The 20,431-nt window shown below is 51.6% G+C and overlaps 2 protein-coding genes across 2 annotated transcripts; both read right to left on the bottom strand.

Moving 5' to 3' along the window:
- Positions 1-4,292: 4,292 nt before the first annotated feature.
- On the bottom strand, positions 4,293-6,064 carry INHBE (inhibin subunit beta E). Its single transcript, XM_027108240.1, has 2 exons — positions 5,555-6,064; positions 4,293-5,304 (listed from the first exon to the last, which is right to left on the bottom strand). Exons 1-2 carry the CDS (start codon positions 5,850-5,852, stop codon positions 4,547-4,549), a joined length of 1,056 nt encoding a protein of 351 aa, XP_026964041.1. The 5' UTR covers positions 5,853-6,064; the 3' UTR covers positions 4,293-4,546.
- Positions 6,065-10,725: 4,661 nt separating this feature from the next.
- Positions 10,726-19,913, bottom strand: INHBC (inhibin subunit beta C). The gene is made up of 2 exons (XM_027108239.1): positions 19,396-19,913; positions 10,726-11,623 (listed from the first exon to the last, which is right to left on the bottom strand). Exons 1-2 carry the CDS (start codon positions 19,706-19,708, stop codon positions 10,878-10,880), a joined length of 1,059 nt encoding a protein of 352 aa, XP_026964040.1. The 5' UTR covers positions 19,709-19,913; the 3' UTR covers positions 10,726-10,877.
- Between the last annotated feature and the right edge of the window lie 518 nt (positions 19,914-20,431).

The following is a 20,431-nucleotide window of genomic DNA, read 5'->3' as shown; positions in this document are numbered from 1 at the left end:
GGGAGCCCAGTCGAGCGAGCTGCAGCGGAGTGGAGGGAGGGTGGACTGAGAGGCGGGACACATTCTTCCCTCGTCCCCTCAGTGCATCCAGAGAGCTGGCATTGGCGCCCGTGGGGGGGGGGGCACTGTTGGAGAGTGGGAGACCCCTTGGTGGGGTGAAAAAGAAGAATCCAGAAACTACAGGGAGAGAAAGTGACTAGGGTAAATAAAATAAGGTGTGTCGGGGAGGGGGAGGGGCCAGGACACCTTAGGTTCCCGGGTATCCCAGCTAGCTTCCCAAGGGTTAACCCCTCCAGACCCCCGGGAACCCCCTAGTGACGTCAAAGGCGGGGTCTGTGCTGCCTGGCAGGGGATGCCTGGGAGATAATGGGGGGGTGTCTCTGGACCCCGCCCCCCAAGGAAAACCCACCCTTATTCCGGCCCTTACAACTCCCCCCCCGGGAAACTGCGCTGCCTTCTCCCTCTACTGGACCGTAAAGACCTATCCTACGAAGACCGCAGTTCTCCAGCGCCCTAAAACCTTCAGTCCCCAGTGTCTATAGGATCCCCTTTCCCTAATCCTGTCCCCAAAGCTAGCTGCCCAGGACGGATTGTTTCGGGGTCATGGGGCCTGAAAGAGGCTTCAGAGCGGGGAGCAAGGGCAGGCAGGGTGGTCTGAGCCAGAGGAGGGGCCTCGGTCCCCAGCTCCCGTTCGGGAGGGGGGCCAACGGTGATGCACAGGCAGGCAGTGGCCAGTGGTCCCGCCCCATCCCAGTAGGGGTCTCCCTGTGGCTGGCCCCAGCTGCCCTGGTGGTCCTGAGGTCAGAGGGTCAAGACAAGGTCTCCTCAGCTCCTCCTTAGCACCCTGCCCACAGCCATTGGGACCCAGGAGTCCAAATTCCTTGGGGAGTCTTCCTAGGGCCTAAACTAGAGACTGACTCCACCAGCCCCCTTCCTACTACAGAAGACAATTCTTTTTCCCCCAAATACATGCACCAGCAAGCACATCTGTCACAAGACAGGTCAGAGCTTTAAGCCCAGCCGCCCCCCAGTGGTTTTGTCACCTCACACACCCTATCTAGGAGACTCTCCGTAGCTGTTCCCTCCTTTCAGAAACACTGATGTCTTCCTGCCCTGCGCTCACAATCACACCTGGAGTCCCCTTTCTACTACGCAGACCTCCAGCTAACCGTCCTTCCAACCTCTTCATCCCAACCTCATTAAAGTGAGATGTTCCTAACATGTGGGAGAGGCGGAGACAAACAAAGAGATCCACGGTTGCCTGAGACAGAGACACACAGACTGTCAGAAGAAAAAAAATACAGAGAAAGGGAGATACATTTTAAAAAACTCTCCAAACTTTCTAATATCTTATCCCAGGCTCTCCCACTCTTATTTTGCCTCTATGCCCTAGGTCTCCCGCCTTGGCTGGGCAGTGTCCCTTGCAAGTAGAGCATCCCCTCAGGTCCCTTCCCCCACCGCTCCCAGGTGGTCCCCCTCCTGCCCCCCTTCTCACCTCCGTCTGGGCGCAGGGCTCGGGATGCGCGGTCCAGGGCTGGAGTCTGGGCTGGGGGGTGTGCGGTGGGGAGGGGGGGGGGCGGACAGGGCTACAGCAGCGCAGCCTCAGGGCCACCCCCACCCCCCAACCTGGCCCCCAGCCCTCCAGCCGGCCCAGCCCGCCGGGCCGCGAGCCGGGACCACCCGCGAGAAGCGCAAACTTTTTTTTCCCTTTTGCAAAAACTTTTTCTCTAGCCGCTGGCGCGCCGCCGCTCTTCCCGCTCGCCCCTCACCTCCCTCCTATTTCCCTCCCTCTTGCCGTTCCGGAGGATGAGGCGGGGTAGCTGGAAGCAAGAGAGGGGGTGCCGGGCTTATTGCACCCCCAGGACCCCCAGGATCCTCCCCCTCCCTTGAGGCACCCTATACTGCCTAACCCCCCCCCCCCCCCCGCGCTGAACATGCTGCTGGTAGTGGGCAGTAAATCCCGGCGTGGATCCCTGGATCGGCTGCCTACGAAGAGGCCCTGAATCAGAGCCAGAAAAAACAAATTGATAAATATATTGGGGGGCGGAGGGGTAACGAAAAACCTCACCCGAGAAAAATAATATTGGAAGTAGGGTCGTCGACTTTACTTGGTGCTAACTGAGCATTCCATAACTATCCTGTAGTTTTTCTGCCGGCCTCACCCTTTGGATAGAACATGAAGGGGTTGGGACAGATTTGGGGTGGAAACAGGATTGGGATAGAGTTGGGTTGGGAGCCCTGGGCGGAAGGTGAGGGGTCCATGGAGCATAAAAGGGAGGAGCAGCGGTTGAGGCTCTGGGTACAGCGCAGGGCCTGTGTTCACAAAGGTGCTAAGGAGCCCTGAGACTGAAGCACTGTTCCCGGAGAACTCCTACTTTCCTTCATCTCGGCGTTCTGGAGACTGGGGCCACCTCTGCACCTCTACGCGGCACTCTCTCTTTCTGCTCTTAAAGGCTGTCTGCTCCCTCTGCTGGTCTTTCTGGCACATGACACCTTCTTCGAGTCTGACTGGAGGCAGGGGAGACTGGGGAAGTGAAGGAGTAGGAGGCTTAGGTCCCCCCACCAAAGCCCAGCTGGGAGCCCATGCAGGGGTTGCATAAGCCCAAAGAAACAGAGGGGCACACCGGCAGAGGCTGCTACTGCAGAGTGGTAGTGTCTGATAGGGGAGTGCCCTGTCCCTTTGGACTTGTGTTGCCATGGTTACCGGATGCAGGGGAAGGGGCAGCTATTTTAATCTCTCTGAACTTTCTTTATGAGAAAGGGGAGAAGGCATGGTGGGGGAAAGGAGCCCCTTCTTTTTCTGTCACCCCTCAGATAGCCCTCCCACATCCTAGCTCTGCTTCCAAGAACCACGCCTCCTTGGGTCTGGAGGGTCAGTCAGTTAACTGTTCAGTGTGAGGGTCAAGGGGAAAGGTGAAGCTAGGAAGAGGTCTGAGGCCTGACAAATATATGTATTAACTGTGGGAGGACAGATAAGGAGCCCTATTTTAGCCTCCCTCCCCCACATGACTTTGACCCAGACAGTTATACCCAGAGGGTCAGGCAAGATCAGTGATAACTGGAGAAGAGACCTTACACATGCCCCTTCCAGGGAGCTCTTTTTTTTTTTTTAATTTATTTTTGGCTGTGTTGTGTCTTTATTGCTGCCCTCAGGCTTTCTCTAGTTGCAGCAAGCAGGGGCTACTCTTCGTTGCAGTGCGCGGGCTTCTCATTGCAGTGGCTTCTCTTGTGGCGGAACACATGCTCTAAAAGCGCAGGCTTCAGTAGTTGTAGCACATGGGCTCAGTAGTTGTGGCACACGGGCTCAGTAGTTGTGGCACGCGGGCTCTAGAGCACAGGATCAGTAGTTGTGGCGCACGGGCTTAGCTGCTCTGCGGCATGTGGGATCTTCCCGGACCCCACGGTATCAAACCCGTGTCCCCTGCATTGGCAGGTGGATTCTTAACCACTGCGCCACCAGGGAAGTCACAGGGGAGCTCTTTAGAGCGCACTGCTTTCTCCTCCCCACCCAGGACTCTAGATCAGCAATTCTCAAACAATTTGGCTTCAATGTCCCTTTACATTCTGAAAAATTACTGAGCTTTTGTTTATGTGATTTATATCAATTTACCATATTAGAAATTAAAACTGAAAAAAAAGTTTGTAACACAAGAATACATAAGCACACATCCCATTAACAAAGATGTCAGAAATGTGATGTAATCTCACGTCCTACAGTCTCTGGAAAACTCCACCGTAGGTTGTGGAGATATTGAAAATTAAAAAGGCATATAACATCTTAGTTTTATTATGAAAATAGTTTTGACTACATGAAAGGGTCTCAGAGACCTCCTGGAGGTTCCCAGGCCACACTCTGAGAACAATTGCTCTGGACCATCATCCCAGCCCTTCTTTATGACTCACACTTGTTGATTTCTTTTTCCTCATTTTTATTAGGAAAGTATAAACATTTGCCTCCCTGATGGGTCCTGCCCCCCCCCCCCAAGAAAAACCAGAGAACTTTTCAGGCTCAGCACTCCTCTCTCTGGACTCCCATTTCCGGGGCTCTCCCAAACACCTCCCGTCAGCCCCTTTCCCAGCTCCCTCTTGAGCCTCCCTTCAAGCACTTCCACAGCCCTTACACTTGGCCAGCCTGTTTCCCCCAATCCCAAGCCCAGTGGGCCCTTGGTCTGCTTCTTCCTTCCCTCACTTGAGGACTTTCCTCTGGAGAGACTAAGTGATTTTTCTCTGCCTTCTCCTTCCCACCCTCCCTCCCTCACCTCTGCCACCTTCTCAGATGGCTTGGGGTAGGAAATCATACTTTCTGGGTAGACTCCTTTAGAGGACACACTTTCCCCATCTCCCTACACATCAACCAGCCTGGGATGTGCCAGAGTCTGGACAAGAAAGTGCCCATTTGGGTCCCAGAGGGGTCAACCCATTCATATTGCCAGGTGACCCACTGGATGAAGGTATGGGTCAGGAATCTGATGCCTCCAGACACAGATGCCCTTTGCCTAGGAACCCCTAGTTTGATGTCTTCACTCCAAACCCCCAGGTCCTCTCGCTAGCTGCAGCCACAGGCCTCTACCACCATATCTGGCACATCTGTCTTGACCACGTTGCCATCACGGTCAAGGTAGAGGAGAGAGAGAGGCCTTCGGGCAGTAGGGACACAACAGGAAGTACCCAAGGGCCAAGGGTTGTTGGCCTTGAGGAGGCTGAAGACAGCAGAATGGAAGGAGGCAGCAATGCCTGGGCTGCCAGCCAGGTGCGGGGGACACTGCCCACTGCAGTAATTCAGCTGGTACCCCTCAGGCTGCAGGATCCAGTCCTGCCATCCCAGTTCCTGGAAGTCTACATAATGGTCTCGCCTACAGCATAAGGGGGTCTCAGGCTCACAGCTGGGGGTCCTCCTCCTGGCCCGGCCTGCTCCAGGCTCTTTGGGCCGGGTCTTCAGCTCCAGGAAGGGCCGCTGCTCTCCCGCTGTGTCCAGGAGCTGCTGAGTTTGGGGGGCAGCTGTGCTGTTGCCTTCTAGCGGTCTGCAGTCCAGTTGGAGTTTCAAGACACCAGACTCCTCATGCCTCAAGCCACTAGAGGGCAGAGTCAGGGCGTGCCAGCCCGGGGCCGTCAGTTGGTGCTCAGCCAGGAGGACGTGGGACCCTCGGCGTCTCCTCCTAGGGCCCCATCGGAAAATCCTCAAGGAAAGGGTGCCAGGAAGGGTGGGGAGCACATGCAGCCAGAGGCGAGCGTGGTACAGGTGGTGGGACCGAGGCGTGGACAGGTAGAAGGTGAGCGTGGAGCTGCAGGTGGAGGCGGAGGAGTCTGCCGGGAAGATGGAGAAGGGATTGAGGACTGCAATCGGAGATGTGCTGTCCCCTGACGCTCCCGCAAGCCCTGCCAGCTGCTCCCCCTAGCTCCCACCTTTAGAGGAAGCAGGGACTCCGAGGCCAGTCCTGCTCCAACTCTTCCTCTTCCTCCTGTGCCGCGCTCCCTCTGCTTCTGCTGTCGCTGTCATTCTCCCCTCCCTTCTCCCTTTCCCCGCCTGCTCTCTGCCTGTCTCTCCCTCACCCACCTGTGATGGCAGCAAAGCTGATGACCTGCTCCCCATTCGCTGGAACCACACTTCCCCGCTGCAGTCTCCGGAGGGCTCTGGTCAGAGCTGCCTGGGGTAGAGGATGAGTTATTATGGGACGACCAGTCAGGTGTAGCCCTTCGAGGATCTGCTGCTTGGCTAGCTCAAGGACCAGAGCTCGTTCTGCTTGGGGTGCCAGTGTGGGGCCTCCACAGGAGGGACACGCAGACCCTGCCCTCTGTGCCCACACCAGTGCCCACAGCAGCACCAGCTGGAGCTGGACATCAGAGAGTCCCATGCTCCTGGTGAATGGCCCTGGGTCAGGTCGGGAGCCTCGGGTGGCTGTAGCTCCTTCTGTTGAGTCTGGTTGCGTGGAGGCCAATGAGGGCACGGCGGCAGCAGACAGCACTGCCACACCTACCCTTGGCCAAGGGTAGAGCCACCTGTCTTCTGTTGCCTGGGGCTCAGGAAGGCAGACAGTGGACGGTCCGATGGGTAGCTGTGTTCAGTGTAGTCTGCCAGTTTGACCCTCACAGCTCATGTCTGGCTACTGACTGGGGCCTCTCTAGAGCCAGCAGCCTAGGGCTCCCTCACCTAGTGGTCAGCAGGCAGACCTACCCTCTGAGCCCCAGGATTGGCCAACTGTGCTGCCCATCAGGTCCCTGCAGGGGGTGGAGGTTCCCCCCTGGAGCTCAGGTTTCACCATCTGGCCCTGGTCACGGAGCTTGAGGCAGGGGTATGGGGGTGGGGGGGCTATGTGGACACGCATGATGCAAGAAGGAGGATGATTTCACATGCTCAGTCCCCAAGGTCTGGGGCTCGGGGGAGGGAACTCCATACGAGCAAGGTGGGAAGGGCAGTTTCCCCCATACCTACAGTCTGTCTAGCTTGCCCATCCACCACTGCTGCAGCAGTTTCCATGAGGCAGCTGGGAATCCCAGTGGTCATTTCTCTGGGCTGGAAGGTGAACTCTGGTCTTTTTATTTCTAGCAATGGGGCTGGGACAGTGGTGAGAGGCTGGGGGTGGGAGGAACGGAGTCCTCTTGCCCAGGCCAAGGTGGCAGTGCCACGGGGCACAGAAGTCACCCCCTGACCTTGCCTGTGCTGACCGCCCAGAGTCCAGTTGGACTGGAGCACAGTGTGGACGAGGGCTGGAGCATTGGTGGGGGGGGGGAGTAGCATGTTACTGTGATGTCTGGGGAAACCTAGAGAGGTGGGGGTAGTGGTGATGCAATCTTACAGCAGGGCAGAGTCCATCAAGGATGGCAGAGGGGCATGGGAGTTGGAAGGGCCTGTCCCCAGCTGCTGGTTCTCTTTCAGGGCACTGTAAGAACTGCCCAGATTTGGGATATCCCAGAAGTGCTGCCAGCCTCTGTTCATGGTGGTGGGAAATGGAAGGTTTATGGACTTTTTCTTTTTAATTAATTAATTAATTTTTGGCTGCATGAGGTCTTCGTTGCTGCGTGAGGAGGCTACTCTTCATTGCAGTGCGCGGGCTTCCCATTGCGGTGGCTTCTCTTGTCGCCAAGCACGGGCTCTAGGCACGCGGGCTTGGTAGTTGGGGCGCACGGGCTTAGTTGCTCGGCGGCATGTGGCATCTTCCCGGACCAGGGATTGAACCCGTGTCCCCTGCACTGGCAGGCGGATTCTCAACCACCGTGCCACCAGGAAGCCCAGGCTTATGGACTTTTAAGAACAAAGCATGACCAGTACAGCAACCTTAGTCCCAGCCCCAGCCCTCCTTACCACACTGCTCGCTGGCTTTAAATGGCCTAACCAAGGCCTCATGCCAGCCTTTCTCCCTGTGCTCAAGTCTCTTCAAGAAGCTGGGAGGAAGTGAGTGTGATTTGGAAATGCGCCCCTATTCATTTATTAGTCTCCCCACTATTCAGCCAGTGGGGGCTCTCAAGAGAGACTGCTAGATCTGGCACAGGGGGAGAGGTGGTGCCTTGTGGGCTAGGGCTCAGTACCACCAGTGTCCACCATGTGGCAGTGCTGAGCCACTGGACAGCAGTAGGCTTGGCGCTGACCAGCTTCCCAGGGAAGGGGCTGCTCTGGGGAGTGGAGAGATTCAGAGCACTTCCCAACCTCTTACTCTGGGGACCCTGCCTCTACACCAGAAGACAGAGAAGCTGGTCCCTCAGCTCTCTCCCCTCGCCACTGCTGGAGAGCAGAAGCTGTCGTCAGGACCACATCACTGCTAACTTCGATTTGGTTTTGGATCTCATCGCTGCTGACACGTGGCAATGGAGCGTGGTGATGGGTGCCAGGCTCTTCCTAGAAACTTAGGGCACCTGTGGTGGGGAGGGGGCCAATGAGAATTTTAGATGCTCCTCGCCACCCTAGGTCTTGAGTCATATTCAAGCCCATCTGTCCAGGGCTCTCCCCAGCTCCCTCTCTATCCTGAGTGACAGCCCTCTACCCCCTGGGGTCTGGACCACAGAACTGCAAAGCAGAGGTTTCTGCCCATGGTATCTCAGAAGGCTTACCTGTGGGTGAGCCTGAGTCAAGCAAAGCAAGAGGAAGTGGCTGCAGGAGTCATTGACCCCATCTCTCCCCTTCCCTCTGTGTCAGATGCCCCCAATTTCCAGCTCTTCCTACCCTCTTTCTGCTGTGCCTGGCCTGCCCCTACCTCCCTACTGACACTTACGTCAGAACCCGGCTATAAATATGCTCTTAGCATCTTAGTCACTTTTCTCAAGAAGTGCTCCCAGGTTATAAATACCCCAGCCATCTGCCTCCCAGGCCCGCCCTACCACCAACCTGGTTGGGGGCTGGGGGGTAGCGACAGGCTTGAGGGTGGGTAAGGAAGTAGAATGAGGGTGGGTAAGGAAGTAGAAGGAGCCTGAGCGATTATCTTGCCCGAAAGAGAAAAGCCTGACCAAGTCTAGAGTTAGGGGCCAGGGAGCTCCGGAAGAAAAGGTTTGGAAGAAGACAATTCCACTCCTCCTTTTTGTCAAAGACAGAGCCAAAAAGGAAAAGGAATAATACTGATCCTTCTAAATTTAGTTTATTTTAAAATTTGCTATTTTGTTCATCTTGTTTTTTTTGCATTGAGTTTGATTTTTTAAAATATTGCATTAAGATCCTATTTATCTTGACTGATGAATTTTTTGGCATCCCCTTAAAATTCTGCCCCCAAGGCAAGAGCCTCGCTTCTCCTCACCTTAGTCTTGACCCTGGGGACTGAAGCTATAGTTGGAGGGAGGGAGGTTAGATCTGGGGGACGGGTGGATTGGGGGTGGGAGACAGCGGTGGAAGGGGGAGGCAGAGCCACCAGAAGACTTCCTTAGATTCTCTGCTTAGATGAAGAGTTCCTCAAGTCAAAGTTGGGATAACTTCCATGAGTTTGGTCCTGAAGCCCCACAGCTCAGATTTGCAGCCCCCCAGGAGGTCTCTTTCAGACTTTCTCCTTTTAGGGTTCCATTTCCAAGGACCTCAGCCCTAGATAGGAGGGGGTTATATGCTGAGCAAACACTGACATCACGTTTCCCAAAGGACACATGGGTTTTGCGCAAACTCGGCCTTGGGCTGCAGACAATATTGACCCCATGGTTCAGGGCTGTCCAACCAAAGGGAGGAGATGGTGGGGGAAGAGGGCAAAGGTCTAGAGAGGACCCAGTCTCAGAGCAAATGCCCCCCTCTCCTCACCCCAGGCCTTCCTTTTCTTCTCCTTGTCCCACTCAAATGGCCCTTGGCCAGTTCCAGCTTCCAGACAGGACTCCTGGCTGGAGCCCTGGGGGTGAGTGAAGGGAAGGCAGCCAGCTGGGAGCCATGCCTCTGCCTCCCCCCATGTGTGTGCCCTCAGGGTGTCACCTACTTGCTGACTGAGCAGTGATCTGTCTCATTTCTTGGAGCGAGGACAGAGAGGGGAGAGGGGCAGGTAAAACCCAGGTCTTTATTAGCCATAAGACAAGCAAAGATGGTTCTGGGAGGGAGGAGGGGGACTAAGAAAGAAGAGGAAGCAGCCTGGCGAAGGAAGAGTCATGATGTGTGGGATGGACGTAATAGCTCGGCCCTAAGGGGGCTGTGAGGAGAGAAAAGTGGGCAGGGCAGGCAGGCTCTGTGTCATCTGGGGTGTCAGTCAGGGTCCTGGCAGGACATAAAAGACCCACTCAGCTGTCTGTGTTTGCATCACTAAGAAGACTTAATGAAGGACTTCTTTACAGAGGTATGGGCAGGGTTAAGGGAACCAAGGAGGGATATTGAAGCACCCAGGGACCGGCAAGAATGGAAAGCCATTATAAGCCCATAGCATGGAAGCAGTGAGATCAGAACTTAGGCAGAGCCGGAGCCATGGAGGGGGTGGGGAGCTAGACAGGAGCTGTAGGGACATGGACGCAGCCACAGTCACACAGAACCATGGAACCTAGGCAGAAGGAGGAGGAATAAGAAACACCCTGACCTCTGTCTCCTCCTATCCTTTGATCTTCTGCCTCTGTCTCCTCTTAGTCAAACTCAGCAGGAAGCCAGAGGCCAAGGGAACTCAGGAGTCAGACCCCAAGGGTACGGAGCAGGACGGAGAAGGACAAAGAGTGATGAGAGTGTGCCAAGAGAGCCTTTAGCAGCCCATTGGGCAAGTAAGAGGAAAAGGGCTCAAGACATGGAAAGGATCGAATGTTTGGTGAATCTAAGGAAGGGCCTCTCTGGAGATCCAGAAAAGCAGAGGAAGGGGCTGGGTCAACTCATCCTGGAGTGGGGGACATTGAGTAGAAGGGGCAGGGATGCATAGTGGGTTGTGGGCTGGATTAAAGTTGGGCTATGGAGGGCTTCCCTGGTGGCGCAGTGGTTGAGAGTCCGCCTGCCGGTGCAGGGGACACGGGTTTGTGCCCCGGTCCGGGAAGATCCCACATGGTGCGGAGCGGCTGGGCCCGTGAGCCATGGCCGATGAGCCAGCACGTCCGGAGCCTGTGCTCCGCAACGGGAGAGGCCACAACAGTGAGAGGCCCGCGTACCGCAAAAAAAAAAAAAAAAAGTTGGGCTATGTGTATCTGTCTGGGAACCAGATGGCACTGCTTGTGGTTGGAGGTGGATGAGAGTCCCTAGGGTGGTGGTTGAGCACGTGGAGCTTGCTGGAGGGACTGTACTCTGGGAGAGGGGCTGGTCATTATGAAGATGGTACAGTGACTCTCCTTAGATGACAGTGCTTTGATGAAGATCTCCTCACGTCAAAGTTGGGATAATTCTCATAAGTTACTCAGGAAGAGGGAGTCCATCTTCTGGACAGAGGCAGTAACGGGGCCACCCCCTCCTATCAAGGAAGAGCGCCTCCGTCAGGGCATGTTTGCCTACCCCACCTCGGGCTGCCGGTACCACACACAGACTAACTGCACCCACACGCCTCTACCACCATGTCAGGTATGTCAGTCTTGACAATGTTGCTGTTCCTGTCATAGTAGAGCAGAGACAGGGGGCGCCGGGCAGTGGGCACGCAGCATGACCCCCCTCCGGCAGTGCCCGCAGCGGTGTTGGCCTTGAGAAGATTGAGCACCGCGGTGTGAAAGGAGGCGGCAATGCCAGGCATGCCTGCCACGTGCAGGGGGCACTGCCCTGTGCAGAAGTTCATTGCGTAGCCCTCAGGCTGGATGATCCAGTCGTGCCAGCCAATCTCACGGAAGTCCACAAAGAACTCTTGTCGACAGCACATCCTGGACCTACCCTGGCAGTCGATGCCTCGCCGGCGAATGCGGTGCTTGCCCCCAACTCCTACACGGGCTGTCACAAAAGGCCTATGGGCAGCCCCACCCAGGATGACTGGGCTCCAGGCTACTTGGCCTTCAGGGACCAGCTCCAGGATCAGGTGCCCCTGACTGCAGGCAGCCTGAGCTTCAGGCCCCAGGAGGAGCTGGTGCCAACCACTGTCATCCACCTCCAGCAGGTGCTGAGTGGCCAAGGTGAGGTTGGTGCCACGTGGGCTGAGCACGAGGACCCTCACCTTCAAAGTCCACGTGGTATTGGGAGGGAGCTGCACAAAGAACATGAGGCTGGCCTGCTGGACCTCCAGGCCGCCAACAGTTCTATCAGAGGAGAAGTGGAAATCAAGACGAATCTGGTCGATGCTGGACAGACCTGTGGATACAAGAAGCCCCAGTCAGTGTGGCTTTCTGAGTCAATTCTACCAACTACATATCTATTCTCAGCATGCTTGAATTCCCTTTGTTCTTTCTCGACCACAGTGTTGGCATTAACTACCCCTTCCTTCTTAAAAATCTTTTCTCTCTTGGTTTCCATGACACAACTCTCATGATTCTTCCTTGATTTTCTTTGCTGGCTTTTCTTTCTCTCACCATGCCTCCATCCCTCCAATGCAAGAGTTCTCCAGGGTCTGTCCTTGACCTTCATTTCCTTTTTTTTTTTGCCGTGCAGCATGTAGGATCTTAGTTGCCCGACCAGGGATAGAACCTGCGACCCCTGCGGTGGAAGCGAGGAGTCCTAACCACTGGACCGCCAGGGAAGTCCCGTTTCCTCTTACTCTACACTGAGAGGAGCTCTGACCCACACTCACAGTCAGCCAATACAAATTTTGTGCTGGTGATTCCCAAGTCTGTATGTCCAGTCCAGATCATTTTGCACCTTGGGAATCACCAAGCTTCATGCCTAAACTTCTAACTGCTTAATTTTGCCACGTGCTGCCAGCATATTAAAATCAATTTATCCCAAGTAGAAATCATTATTTCCTCCCTATGTGCCCCTCTTTCCGTTCTTAGAACTGGTGGCATCATTACCTTCCTTATCACCTTTAGAAACTCCCCACATCCAGTTCCTCATCACAGTGGTTCTAACGGCTATGCATTTCTTCCTGAACCAGTTACTGTTGCCCAGTTTCCCCTCTTCATCCCTCACCTGACCTATTGAAACACATTAACTGGGTTTCTGTTCCCTCCACTCCTGCTCTTGTCAGAATCACTAACACCTTCCACGTTGCCAAATCCAATGGTTTCATCTCTTTATGTTCGTCTTACCTGACTTCTAAGCAGGTAAGATGACACAGTTAACCATCCCTTTCTTCTAGAAATACTTCCTTCTCTTGGCTTTCATGACTCTGGCCACTCCATCTTGGTCTCTTTTGCTGACAGCTCCTCTTCCTCTGCCTGACCTGTAAATGTTGGAGGTCCTAAGCTCCCTTCTCTTCTCTATCTATACTCTTTCCCAGAAAGAACCCATCAATTCCCCTGGCTTTCAATTTTATCTATATGCTGATGACTCCCAGATATCTATATCCATGGCCCTGAGCCTAGGCTTGTGTATCCAGCTGCTGATCTGATATTCCACTTGGATATCCAATGCTATCTCAGACTTTTCATGTTCAAAGAAGAACTCTAGATTTATCCCCTGCAACCCAAATCTGTTCCTTCTTCAATCTTCCCCTTCCCTGTAAATGCACTGCTCAAACCAAGTCTTGCTTGCTGTCATTCCCTTCTTTGAAATTATCTGCAGACCTGTCAACTCTATCTCCAGTTCATAATATAATTTCACTTATCCCCACCTCCTCTACCATACATTAGTTCAACCTGCAATCATCTTTTTCTTGAACTATTGCAATAGCTTGCCAAGTGGTCCACTCTTGCACCCAAAACCATTCTTCACATATCAGCCAGAGTGACCTCTTTTTTTTTTTTTTTTGCTGTGCCTCATGGCCTGTCGGATCTTAGTTCCCCAACCAGGGATCGAACCCGCGCCCGCTGCAGTGGAAGCGCAGAGTCTTAACCACTGGACCGCCAGGGAGGTCCCAGAGTGATCTTTTTATAACATAAATCTGATCAGCTTAATCCTCTCAGCTTAAAACCCTTCAAAGGCTTCCCATTGCTATTTGAATGGGAATAAAAGCTAAACCCCTTAACATAGGAAACACGTATGATTAGGCATTCTGCCATTTAATGACTATAGTCTACCTATACTGGCTTTTTTCTGTTCCTTGAACTCACCAAACATGGATCCACCTCATGGCCTTTGCACTTGCTATTTCCCCTGCCTAGAATATCTTTCCAAGCTCTTTGAATGACTGGCTCCTTTTTGGCATTCAGCGCAAATTCACCTCTTCAAAGAGGCTTCCCAGACTAACTTAGCTAAAGCAGCCTTCAACTCTACCCTCATGTCTTTAATACATTATCCTGCTTAATTGTCTTTATAGCCACTATCACTCTTTGTAATCATCTTGGTTTTTTGTTCATTTGCTTCTCCTCCCCTCCCCTTCTATCCCTCCCTGCTCCCAGCTAGAATGTAAACTCCATGAAGGTAGAGACTGTGCCCGTATGGTTTACCACTGTAACCCTAGTACCTAGTACATAATAGGCATTCAGTTAACATTTGGTGAGTGAATGGTCTTTCATTCTTTAATTCTTATTTTACACTGATACAAGAATTATTTTCCAAAAAGGCTAGATCATAAAATTCATGGTTTCAAAAAACCTATTGATGAATAAAGCCAAACTCTTTTTTTGGGGGGGCCTCTCACTGTTGTGGCCTCTCCCGTTGCAGAGCACAGGCTCTGGACGCACAGGCTCAGTGGCCATGGCTCACGGGCCCAGCCGCTCCGCACCATGTAGGATCTTCCCAGATCGGGGCACGAACCCGTGTCCGCCGCATTGGCAGGCAGAGTCTCAACCACTGCACCACCAGGGAAGCCCAAAGCTAAACTCTTTTAGGAGGCAATTAAATGCCATTATGCTTTGGCCTTAGCAACCCTTATTTATTTATTTATTTTAAGTAAAGGATGCTTTATTGTGGGAATGCCACTGATACTCTCATGGGCATAAAAGAGCAGAAAATAAAGTTCATCTAGACTTAGTGTGAATTGTAAGGTCTGGAATAAGGTTGCCCTTGACAGCTCCCAGAGCCAACAAAATCTCTCTCATCTCACTCTCCCTATGTAAGTCTACTCCATTCTTCTCTTTCTGTGGATCTACCTCTTTTGTTTCCCTGTCACCTTCCTCAGGTCCCAAAACGGTGGCCCTAGCTCCTGAGTCTACAGAACCTTTAACTTAGCTCTTCCTAGCTAAGTGAACTGATCTTTCAGTGTTCCAACTCCAAAATCCTAAAAGAAGAGTCTGATTGACCCAGCTAATCTTTTCTTGCTAGGTCACTAGCACCTAACATTTAGAACCTCATAAGTCACCCCAGTTATGGTAGGCAGACACAGGACCAGCAGGGGCTGTGATAGACCATTACAGTGTTGACCCCCAGGGAACAACACCTCCCAATATTCATGGTCTTGTGCAATCCCTTCCCATATTAATTCTGGGCTTGGCGTGTGACTTGATTTGGCCAATGAGATGTAAGCAAGCATGACGCAAGCAGAAACTTAGTAAGTACTTACACTTTGAGGTAGGAAAACTTTAATGCTTTAAAGAAACTTGGGCTAGACTACTGAATGATGAGAAGTCATATGGAGAGAGACTTCGGAGAGACAATCTTAGATGTTCTAGCCCCATCTGAGTTCCTAGCTGAACACAGTTGCTTGAATGAACTCAGTTACACCACATGGAGTGAGAGAACTGTCCAGAATAAGTCCAGTCGAATTACAAAATCACAGAAACTGTTGAATTTTTTTGTTTTAAGACTCAATGTTTGAGCTGATTTGCCATATTAATGGATAACTAAAACAGAAATTAGTAACAGAAGTGGGGTACTCCATAGCGAAGACCTAAAATATGTAGCATTGGCTTTGGGACTGGGTGACAGCCAGAGGATGGAAGGACAGCAGGGAGACTGTTAGTGAGGTCTGGAAGGACAGTGAGGAAATTGCACCTGGAAGCTGGACAGTGGGAAACCTGTGTTATGTATTGGCTGTCGTCTCTGGTACCTGGAAGCTAGAAACGGTAACTAACAGAATTGTGCATTTAGCTAAAGATATTTCCAGGCAGAATGCTGAAAGCGCCATTTGGTTTATTTTAGCTGCCTAGGGTAAGGCGTTTCAGGAGTGAGATGAACTAAAGAACGAACTGTTCAATTTTCAAGCAGAGTTTAGAGAAAACATTTCCAACAGGACTTGCTAGATGGAACAATAAAATATTTTTTTTCATCCCTCAACTCTCTGTCTGGCAAAAAGTTTATCAAACTAAGAAATGGTCTCAGGGCAAAACCCAAATCCAGGGCACTGCCAGTAAAACATAGTTTCAGAGCGAAGATCAAAATAATAAAGGGGGAACTGTAAGACCCTTTGTTAAGATCTAACATCTTTGTTAAGATCTAAAATGTAAGATGTTCTGTAGACCCTCTCAACTAGACAGAGGGCTTCTAAGAATCTTAAGAGTGTTATCCCACTTGTAACAGGATATCCTGACTTGTAACCTAAAGAGGAGGGTCTGTCTTGATAAGAGTGGAGTGCCTTTTGTCTGAGTAAGTAGACTGTAATTTATAATTTAGAAGGCTCAGAGTGTTAAAGAGAATTTTAATAGTGAAAGCGGCACCAGTTCGGACTAAAAGGGACAGAGATGATTCAAAATGAAAAGAAGTCTCCGGGCTCCCAACTTCTTTGGGCAGCATGCAGGCCGAGAAAACTACTTAGCCGCAAACACAGGTCATTTCCTATTTAAAAGGAAAGACATCTCAGAGGGTGGCACTAAGAGCTGAGAGAATGAATCTAGAAGTCTAGGGGAGCAATGGTAGGCTCTCCTTAAGAGGAGAGGAAAATCCTACCAGTGGGCAGAACCAGGCCCTAACCAAAGGAATCCTGGATTTGGGGTAGACTGAGATATGTGCCTGGCTGGATGTCAGAATTTTCATGGACCAGTGACTGCTCTGCGTCTCCCTTCCCCATCCGCCATTTGGAACAAAAGTATCTATTTATTCCGTCCCTGAATCAGCATTGTGTGTTAGGTATGTGGGAGGCAGATAACTTGAATTTGTAGGTCATAGGCAGTGTTGTGTTGGTAAATATTTCACAACTGGATTCCAGAGGGGGAAAAAAAAAGGCCCTGATTTGTAGAGTTTGCCAGTTTCTGCGGTATAAATTCTCCCATCCCGGCCAATTTCAAACTATCAATGTGATGCCATTGGATGCACAGTTGGGAGATGTTCACCATCAGCTCTCATGAGCCAGTATGAGCCAGTTTCAGGACACCATTGAAGGCTCCTACCCTAGTTTCCCCAGGGCCCCAAGCTCTCTCTCTTCATACCTCCAGCAAGAACAATTCTCAGATCTTTCTTTCACACGATGGTGGAGATGATAGCTTAAATTGGAATGAAAACTTCAAACTGAAATATTTAAATGTAAAAGATAGAATCCAGGCATCATTCTCACCTCCAAGTTCATTTCAGGTCACGCCCCCTGCAGCCTAAATGTTGTATTCATTCATTGATTAGCAAATATGTGGAAAGTATATAGACTTTGAAGTCAGAGAGAACTGTGTTTGAATTCTGCCCCTTGTAAGCTGTATGACCTTGACCATGTAAATTATCTTCGAGTCTCAGTTTCTGCATTCTTAAGATGGGAATGATAAAGTCTACTTTATGGAGTGATTGTAAGGATGAACTGAGGGGAGGCAGGTACACCAAATACCTGGTAACTGTTGTTACTGTCACAATGTGCCAGGAAACTGGGCTAAGTATCAGGGATACAAAGGTGAAAAAAAAAACCAACCAGGATTTTGGTGTTCACGGTCATTTGTCCACCTTGTGCTCATCCACTCCAGACTACTTTTTAACTCTAAATGCAGTCTGTTTCTTTACACTTTTACTCATGTTTTTCCATTTAGGATGTTGTTTACCATTTTCTACCCACTGAAGTCAAACTTACTCTACAATGCCAGCCAATTTGCAAACTTCTTCTGAAAGACTTCCCTGACTTACCAGGTCCCAGTGAATTACTTCTGGCCCATTAAGCACTTGTGTTCTCATCTAGCATTTATTTCACTCTGCCTTATATTCTAAGTAATTTATTCCCAGCAGCAACAACTAAACCCCTCATGGGCAGGAGCTGAGTTTTCTACTTTCAGTTCCCTCCCACCTTATCCTTTCTAAGTACATTAGCTGTATTAGCTCACTTATTCTCTCAACTATCCTCTCATTATCTCTGTTTTGCAAATGAGAAAACTGACTATTGACAACCCAGGACACATAGTAATAAGTGGCTGAGCAGGGAGTTGAGCCCAGTTTATCTGGCTCCAGAGTTTGTGTTCTTAATCATGAGCAGAAACCCCCCCCTTTTTTTTTTTTTTTGCGGTACGCGGGCCTCTCACTGTTGTGGCCTCTCCCGTTGAGGAGCACAGGCTCCGGATGCACAGGCTCAGCGGCTATGGCTCACGGGCCCAGCCGCTCTGCGGCATGTGGGATCTTCCCGGACCCAGGCACGAACCCGTGTCCCCTGCATCGGCAGGCAGACTCTCAACCACTGCGCCACCAGGGAAGCCCAGAAACCCCCTTTTGAACTAGAATAGGGTCTCATCCATCACTGGGGGCTCTAGACATGGTCGAGCTGAACTACAGAATGGTTTAGCTGTTTATTGAGCATCTACTATGTTTGCAAGAGGCAAAGTGGTAGAGTGGTCAAGGTCATGGATTCCAGGCCCAGGCTGTCTGGCTCTACCACCTACTGGTCATGTGACCTTGAGCTAGTTACTTAACCTCTTTGTGCCTCAGTTTCATCACCTCTAAAATGGGGTAACAATAGTATTTGCCTCACTGGCTTGTTGTGAGGCTCTCAAGGAGTTAGTATATTTAAAAGGCTTAGAACACAGTAAACACTACATAAGTGTTATCTGCTTCTACTATACACTAGCCTCTGATGATAAGGTGAGGAATAAATGACAGTTCCTGACCTCAAGGGGTTGCATTCTATGGGAAGACAGACTTCATAGAAAACCTGGAAACAGGCAATTCCTTGACCATCATCCAGGTTCAGGGTGAGCATGTGGGGGCCACCAGAGAGTGAGCCCCTCACCTTCAGGTCAGGGTGGGTTTTTTCAGGATGGGAGTGTTAGATTTTGAAGGGAGTAGATGCTGACCAAGGGAAAGGGGCCAGGAATGGGAAAGGCCTTCTAAACCTAAGAGAGAAGAACTTGCAAGAAGCTCAGAGGCCAGAGAGATCACTTGTTTGTGTTCTGGTTCTCAGATCCTGTCTCTGAATTCTGTCTCTTTTTTTGGGGGGGCCGCGCCTCACAGCTTGTGGGATCTTAGTTCTCCGACTAGGGATTGAACCTGGCACTGCCCACGGCAGTGAGAGTGTGGAGTCCTAATGACTGGCCCACCAGGGAATTCCCCTGTCTCTGAATTCTTGATCTTCTTTCCAGCTGCCCACTAAATTCTCTAACCCCTCTACCCTCTACGGAAGGAACTTTCTCATCTTTATCCTCTATCCTTTAAATACCTTGCTGAGTCCCATTTTGGCCCTGTTCTCACGCGGGAACCCGAGGTAATCAAGGCAAGAGGACAGGAGTAGGGTGGAGAGGTATTGTAATGCCAGTGTTTTACTTTTCTCCCTTTTACCCAAATGATGTATCTGGGGGAGTGGGGTACAGAGAGGCTGGATCCCAGGGCCAGAGGGAGGACAGACTCTCTAGCTCCCAGACCCTGGTCCAAGCCCAGGAAGTGTCTGGGCTCACATCATAGTCTGTGGAAGTGTGTGGGCCTGCAGAGAGAGGAGCCATGGGAGATAGGGGCAGGCAGTCTCAAAAGAAATGAAACGTACCCACTTCCCAGGTGCCCATTGGTCAAGTCTAAACTACAGAGAGAGAGCCTGGTGGTGGGGGTGTGGGGGGAGCCTGGGATTGGGAGATTACATGCCATGGGAGGCAAGAGTTGGGATGGTTTTGGGGAAAAAGTCAGGCGTTAGATCGGGGAGGAAGTTTTTCCCTTCCTTAAGAGATCGGGTTTGGGGGAAGATCTACAGATCAAGAACCCACCTGTCTCAGCAAAGCTGATGATCTCATACTCCTGTCCCCTGTCTGCTTCTGGAAGCGCCCCTTGTGGGGACCCATGGAGGCGCTGCAGCGCAGTCCTCAGAGCAGCTCGGGACACAGGCCGGCTCAGTGTCGGGCGCTGGCTGAGGTGCAGCTTGTCCAAGATGCTTCTCTTGGCCAGATTAAGAAGCAGCTCCCGCTGGCTCTCCAGGTCCAAGGTGGGCCCCCCACATGCCAGGCACTGACTGTCAGCTCTGGGAGTGGCCACTGCGTCTGGAGCCAGGAACAGGAAGGCCAGGAGCAATGAGGAGGTCATTGCTGGGGGAGGCCTTCCTTGAGCAACACAGTTGAGATAGAGCCGCAAACCCCGGGGCTCAGGGTCTCCACAGCTGTGGTCTCAGCTCCCTCCCAGCCGCCAGGGGCCCCGGAAGGAGAGTGTGTCCAGCTGGCATTACTCCTGGTTGCAGGATATAGAGCAGTCAAACATCCAACTTGAGAGATGAAGCCAGTTACAGGTAGAACTTGGCAGAAGCCATATAGTCAGTGAAACTACAGAGTGGGGGATGTGAGGGGAGGTTGGTTTGTTTGGGGAAAGAAATGTCCCTGGGCCAACTTTGGGAGATAGTGGGTTACCCATGTGAGCTTCCAGGCCTGGGAACAAAGGTTAGAGATGAAATTCCTCTTCAGATCAACAGCCTTGCTCGGAAGCCTGGCAGTGGGGGGTGGAGGTAGGGTGCGGAGATCAGAGGTTTTAAGATAGAATGTTAAAGAATGACTTTCAAACAAGAGGGGGGTCACTGGCAGGACACTTTTAGGTCATTGTCATGCAGGTTGTTGTTTTTTGTTTTTAATTTATTTTTGGCTGTGTTGGGTCTTCATTACTTGATTATGGGATGCTACCCCTAGGGGTGTTATATGATATACAGTATACGTACCATTTTACCTTTCTTTTTCTTTTCTTTTGGCCGCGCTGCGCGTCTTGCGGGACCTTCCCCTCGGCTTGTGGGATCTTAGTTCCTCGACCAGGCATTGAAACTGG

The sequence above is a fragment of the Aethalodelphis obliquidens genome, unplaced genomic scaffold, assembly GCF_003676395.1.
Source record: "Aethalodelphis obliquidens isolate GAN/ISIS:26980383/991018 unplaced genomic scaffold, ASM367639v1 scaffold8, whole genome shotgun sequence".
Taxonomy (NCBI): Eukaryota; Metazoa; Chordata; class Mammalia; order Artiodactyla; family Delphinidae; genus Aethalodelphis; species Aethalodelphis obliquidens.
Note: the sequence above shows the minus strand (reverse complement) of the source record. Positions and strands in the feature narration are given on the sequence as shown.